General features: G+C 39.3%; 1 protein-coding gene across 1 annotated transcript; it reads right to left on the reverse strand.

Annotated features, from left to right (window-relative positions):
- Positions 1–3298: 3298 nt before the first annotated feature.
- Positions 3299–3924, reverse strand: LOC150013252 (dual specificity protein phosphatase 5-like). The gene is made up of 2 exons (XM_090275235.1): positions 3616–3924; positions 3299–3469 (listed from the first exon to the last, which is right to left on the reverse strand). Exons 1-2 carry the CDS (start codon positions 3922–3924, stop codon positions 3299–3301), a joined length of 480 nt encoding a protein of 159 aa, XP_090131361.1.
- Positions 3925–6979: the final 3055 nt, after the last annotated feature.

Genomic DNA, 6979 nt, shown 5'->3' on the forward strand with positions numbered 1-6979 from the left:
GCATTTTGAGAGGATGTCACTGTGTAAGCAAGAACACTATACAGTGTTGGGTATTAGACTTATCAGGGGGGATCACTTTGTAAATTATATAAATGTCTAACCACTATGCTGTATGTATGAAACTAATATAATATTGATGTCACCTGTAATTTAAAAATTAAAAATTAAATAAAAATTTTAGAAACCACTGTACAGTGTTGATTAAAAGACACAGTGACTTGCCCATTCCATTCTCCAAATATACCTGTTAAAAGGATAAATTAAGATCTAAAATTGGAGTAAATTGCACATACAATCATTATACTAAAATGTAAATATGATGGTAATATACAGAGAAGTTTTAATTTTAAAATTGAAGCCTGTCATTGGGAGCCTTTAGAACTAATGAAAATTCAGACTTACTTTGTAGCACAAGAATTAACTTGATATACGGGGCTATCACTTAACTTATGGTACCTTGGTAAAAACTATGGCTCAATTTGTCATCTTGGAAATAGAAATATTATCAGAAAATGAAAAACCCTTCAATTATACAAGATAATACCTTAACCAAATGGTCACCAAGAATGGGACAAAGGGACATTTATGTGCCTCTTGATATGATGCATTGAGGAGGACATAACACTTCAGTGATATTCCTGCCCAAAATGCACAACCTGCTTCTGACGATAAAGATGTTAGAACCAAACAAGAGAGATGTTACAGCATAACTGGCCTGTATTTTCATAACTGTTAAGGTCATAAAAGACAGAGGACAGACAGACCATTCCAGATGGCAGGACACCAAAGATAAACAACAAATAAGTGCAACACCATACTGGAGTGGGTCCATTGTTATAAAGGGCAAGGTAGGGACAATCGACCAAATTTAAATTGTGGTCATAATAATGTCTCAATATCAAATTTTCTCATCTTGATAATTGTACTATGGTTATATCAATGAAAAGAATCTGAATCTCTTAAAGTATTAGAAAGACTTCTATTTAGGCCTTGCTGCGGGCTATAGCCTGAGACCAGAGCTTTAAGAAAATTTTCAACAGTGCTCCAACTTTGAAAAAGTGGGGCATGCTTTTGTATAGCAGAAGAGTAAGCACAAAGTACATCTGGTGTGTCAGAGGTTACAATTAGGGTGGATACATTTCAATGATTAACAGTTTTACAGCAAATGGAAGAAATGTATAGGAAAGAAAAGATTAGGTCATGGTGCCCCCTGCTGTCAAAGTCTGCACACAGGGTCTGAAGAGCAGAATGCTTTGAAACTGTAGTTTCCAGATAATTGTTTTTATCACAGTAGATTGAATGGAATTAAATATCAATATTAATTTGGGAATGTTAAGAAGCAAAATCTAACTGCAAAAATGATTTTGTTAGAAAAACAAATCCCAAAGTATTTTTTAATTTCAAATACATATTTAAATGGTCCCTGCCTCCCCATAAAGTAAAATTTTCAGGATGTAGCAAGAACAGGCACTGATTTCTATAGTTATCAGTGTTGACACTGTAAAAGATTGGGGTGGTTAACACACAATACAATATGCAGATGATGTACACCTGGAACCTATATAATTTTATCAACCAATGTAATTCCAATAAATTCAATTTAAAAAGGTTTTAAAAAAGAAACTATAAAATATATACATGGTTATCCTCATTGTTTGTGCCTTAGTAAGAAATGTTAGGGAAGCTCATTGTTTTCTCCTGGTTATTAATAAGCCAGAGAAGCTGAAGCATCCTTTCTTTTCTAGTTATGTAAGAGGATGCCCTTAGTTAGATGCTGGAGACGTAAGAAATAAAGGGGTATGTGTCTCCAATTTATTCTGAAATAGTTCAGATAAAAAGCAACGACATGTAAATGTAAATGAGAGAGAATAAAAAAAGCAAATGAGGCAACATGGTAATGGTGAATCTGATTAAGTATGAAAGCTTTTGTTATTGCAACTTTTCTGTAAGTTTGAAATTATATCAGAGTGTAAAATTTTCTGAATTATTCATATATATACAAAAGTATAAGTTTAGGCTCTTTGCCAGTTATATGTGGAGAGTGAAATGGTTAATTTATATAGTATATAGTTTTCTCTTTTACTGTTTTTATTTTGCACTATAAAAAACAACAATAACCAATAGCAGTGCTTTTCTTCACATTTGTATGGGTTTGAGGAAATGATTGCCTTTTCTGCTGGACAAATAACTTAGGGACAAAAAAAGTAGTACTACATTATGAAATCTGCAAATCCCAGAAGTCGAGAGCCTGAAAACACCCCTTGTGGGCAGGGAAGAAAAGGGAAACAGACAAGCACCTATGAGGACTGCAAGGTGGGGAAATCAGTAGTTTTTGTTCCAGAATACACAGTAGGGCCCTCTTTCTCCTGGTCCCACTGTCACCACCTCAAAGGGGTGATTTTCGGTCTATGGTCTGGAGAACTCTTTTCAAATGACACAAGAGTTGCTGTGAGGAGAAGTGCAAAAAGAAAGGTTCGAATATGAGTTAGAATCACGCTGACATCGAAGAAAGAGCCCACATTGAAAAGGCTGCTACCCAGAAGGCTCAGTGTATCACGGCTTCAACTAACTGCCTCCACTGGACCCAGGGGGGAAATCTCAAAAACATTTAAGGGGTCAAATCAGCGTATATATGGTGTCCCTACAAACCCTGTGGGATTACTTTCCTTAGGAGTTGGTGATCAATTTATGCCCTGAAGTAGAGGCAGATACGGAGATTGACAAAGTTAAAAAAAAACAAAAAAAAAAAGGTGGAGAATGTGCTCACTTCAAAATACATTGGCTTTCTAATTGCCTTTCTCCAAGTCTAGCAACGGCTTTCTTCCCTGTTGCTGCAGGTACGTATTGCCTTACACTTGAAGTGAAAAAGCCAACGCTGAGTTGCCAGGACTGAGCCTGAATGGGCAGGGGGTCTGGAAGTACAGGAGTCAGCCCTCGATGCTCTCCCACGGGCTTGGCCTTCCTTAGGTCCTGAGAACCTACCCCCAATGTCAGTCTGAAATTTGTCCTTAAGTCTGGTGAGCCACTCTCTACCCCACTGGGATAGTATTGCACAGGTATGAAATGCCTGCAAGTTTAAAAAACATAATTGCAGTTTCCCTTGGGCCTGGGCTGGTTCCCCACCTCCATTTTTGCAGGATGTGGCTGTGGCCATGCGGTCCCAGCTGAGCACTGAGGCTATGGATGGGTTGGCACTGGAGCGGGCAAGGAGGTAGGGCATGTGCGCATGTGCAGTAGGATCCCCGTGCACCAGGGCTCAGTGTCTGCAAGTGGGCTATGAATGAAGAACCAGCAGCCTTCACTTGGCAGGACAGAGCCTTTGGGTGGGCGTGGAAGGCAGGATCTCAGGTTCCTGTTGCAGGAACTGGCCCCAAAAGTCAAAGTTGGGCGAGATCTCACTGCTCCCATGCTTAATATCATCTAAGTCCCCCTCCAGGCGGATCTGCATGAAGTAAGCCATGCAGATGGTCTGCAAAGGGGAAATCCCCTCTTCACGGTAGACCAGGACCTTGCTTGTTGCTTTTTGAAAGTGGGAGCCAATGTCAGCTGCTGGGAGGATCCACTTTGTAATATAGGTGGGCCAGGCAGTTCTCAGAGGTCCTCAGGGAGACATACAGTCAGCCAGACCATGATGAGCAGGTTGGTGTGGATCCCATGCTTGAATGCATGGTTGCCACTTCCAAGGTTGAGGAATGGGAGGATTCCAACTGTGCCTCCCTGCTCAGAAGCCAGCCTGGAGCTTGATGTTGAGCACTGGTTTCCCACACTGGCTAATGAGGGCTCACTCAGTTTCAAACTGAGTTTTATATCTATGCAGCACTTAGGATGTTTCAAACTGAGTTTTATATCTATGCAGCACTTAGGATGTTCCCTCTGAGGAAGTAGATGAGTAGATCTGGGGCCACCAGAAAGATCGTGGAACATCCTGTATGCTCAGTGCCCAATCTGGCCAAACCACTCACTGCCCCAGAAGCCCTATTTTATACTTTATAAAGACTTTGAAACTATGTATTATTTTACATATTTCCCCCATATAGTTAATACATACAGATTCCATACAAATTTTATTATTTAAGTTCAAAGTTGGGATGGATTTATTAACGACAATACAATAAGAATTTTGCTCTCAGTGGGATTTAAGGTTTTGGTATCGAGGTTTCCTCTCACATATTCATAAAAAAGGTAAGATTTGCCATTACTAGGTCATGCTTTATGGCTCAGAATTATAGAGATACCAAGTAATTATCAATAATTTGGCCTTTAAAGTTGCTTTAAGTCTAAAAGGAAATGTTTAAACCATGCCTTGAACTCATTTACATTTTCAGCCTCACCTATCTCTATCCAGGTATTTCACATACTGGTGGAAGCTTGAGATAGTGTCAATGCTCTTAAACCAGGTGATAGAACATCTGGAAGTTGTAGTATGTTTGGGCACATTGGGAAATATTGGAATTTAATTCTATTCAACCTACTGAGTTACAAACAATTTTTAAGCAGAAAAAGACCATGTCCTACATATGCAAAGTAACAGTCACAACCACAAATACACAAAATTATGTAAAATTAAGGAAGAAAAATCTCAGCTTCTGAGTTTTCTGTTAACTTTAGTTCATTAGTTATCATTTGCATCATTAACATGAGGCAAAACTTCTCAAAACTAATTATTCCAAGTAACTTCATTCATTCATTCACTCAATTCAAATTTTAATTAGTAAATGAAGAAAAAAAGAGAGACTCTATTCTAAGTTTCCTCTTCTGAGGATTGCAGGTACTGAGATGCTGTTCACCATTGTTCTCTGTTAGTAGAGGAACAGGGCAGAAGGCCTGGCCCTTGCCTCATCTTGTTCAACTCTCTTCCTTGTTCACAAATCTTTGAGGCCCTTCAGGCTCTGTTCTGCCTCAGAGCATTTTCACTCGGACTATTCCTTGGACTGATTTTTTCCTCATTGCTTGATTCCCAGAACACCCAATCCTCTTGCGAGCCCCCTCCTAGTTGAGGACAGACTAACTTGTGCATTATAGAGCCTTTGTTTGCATCCATATGGTTCATGGTTCCAGGAAGAATTAGTAATTTACATACAGGAAGCATGAGTTCCAAGAAGCAAGACACAAGGCTGTTTTCATACCCTTCCATACAATAAGACTTTTTCTTTTCTTTCCTTAAAAAAAAAAAAAAAATCTTTCCTTGATGCCTTTATCATCTATCTTTCAATTAGAATACTTGCTACCTATGTAAACACTGGATGACCCTCACTGCAAATGTGGATTATTTAAATGCATAAATATTTTTTAAGTTGAGGAATACTTTTTTCTGCTTTAATTAGTTTATAAACCAAATATACTTCTATTTTTGCTGAGAGGAAATGATACCTTATTTGTTTATTGCCTGTAAGTGAAATAGTGAGAAGTGGAGGGAAGGAAATTCTGTTCTCTGTATTCTCCATGGGAGCCACAGATAACCTCTATACTACCAACACCCCTCCTCTCTGGTAGGTGCGATGGAAGGTTGGGTACCAGGTTCATTCCTGGCCTGTCTGGGAGAATGCTTATGAATCCCTTCTGTCTGGGCATGGTTAACCCCATTTTAAAGGAACCGTTTGAGACAGATAACAATGTAGTGATTACCAGAAGGGAAGGGGGGGCACATAGGAGAGGGTAAAGAGGAGATAAAGGGTGATGGAAGGAGATTTGACTTGGAGGGTGAACTCACAATACAATGTACAATGATGTATTGTAGAATTGTATCCCTGAAGCCTATGTAATTTTGTTATCTAAAATCAGCCCAATAAATTCAGTTAAAAAAGGAACATGAAGTTGTGCTGCCCAGGGTGGTAAAACTGTGGAAAGGTGGTCGAAGATGGGGCCAGAACGGTGAAGAGGAACCGGGGAGGGTCCTATGGGACATGATACGTTTGACTTACATTTTAAAGGTATCACTATGCCAATCCATTGAGAATAGAGTGACTGAACCCATTTCTTCTGAGCAGATGTGCTTCTAGGGTCAAATTTTTCTTTTGATTAAGTTATGCAAACATAATAATTCTAAATACTGGTCCTGTCTTGCCTGGTTATAGGAGAGGTCAAATCTTTATTTTCCCTTAGTCGTCCCCATTTACTGTATCTTTATTTTTGTCCATGTCACCCTTTACTTTAAACTTGCCGTTGCTGCCCTGGACGGGTAGCTCAGTTAGTTAGAGCATCGTTTTGTTCCAATACATCAAGGTTGTAGTTTCAATCCCTGGTCAGGATATATACAAGAAGAGGCCAATGAATGCATAAATAAGAAGAATGACAAATCTCTCTCTCTCTCTCCCCCTGCCTCTCTCTAAAATCAATTTTTAAAAAACTTGACGTTGCTGGCGAGTTACAGTTAGGACTGTCGTTGCCAGAAGACTTCTACTCTAATTAGTTACGGTACATCTGTTTCTTATTAAAAAATGAATTTATGCATCTTTAAATCTTTGAAAATGTCACTTGCCCCCATGTTTGTTCTCTTCCACTCTGATAAGCTTGATAAATGCCCTAGAAAATGTGCATTCTGACAGCATAATTAAGGTATACTTTTAATGTATTTTCTTAACTTCTGTCACTTGAAGAGCGAGCAAAATAGAATTTGTGTGGCTGGAAGAACAAGGTGGACATGATTTGTTTGTCATGTCAGACTGGAGGAAGATATTAGTATTTATTGGAGAAATGGAAAGATGGAAAATGGTCTTCTAATGAAAACCTGGTTAGCACCATACCCCTCGGAAGGTGACAGAGTGATTGGAAGAGCCCTGGAGATGCTCCTATTTCAAACACAAGGGATAAAGTGGGAGAAGGAAAAGATTACATTAGATAAAGAATGGTATTCCCAGCCCTGGCTGGTGTGGCTCAGTGGGTTGAGTTCCAGCCTTGAACCAAAGGGTTGCTTGTTCGATTCTCAGTCAGGGCACGTGCCTGGGTTGTGGACCAGGTTCCTCAGTTGAGGGTGTATGAG

The sequence above is a fragment of the Furipterus horrens genome, unplaced genomic scaffold (assembly GCF_987537825.1).
Source record: "Furipterus horrens unplaced genomic scaffold, mFurHor1.1.pri manual_scaffold_4, whole genome shotgun sequence".
Taxonomy (NCBI): Eukaryota; Metazoa; Chordata; class Mammalia; order Chiroptera; family Furipteridae; genus Furipterus; species Furipterus horrens.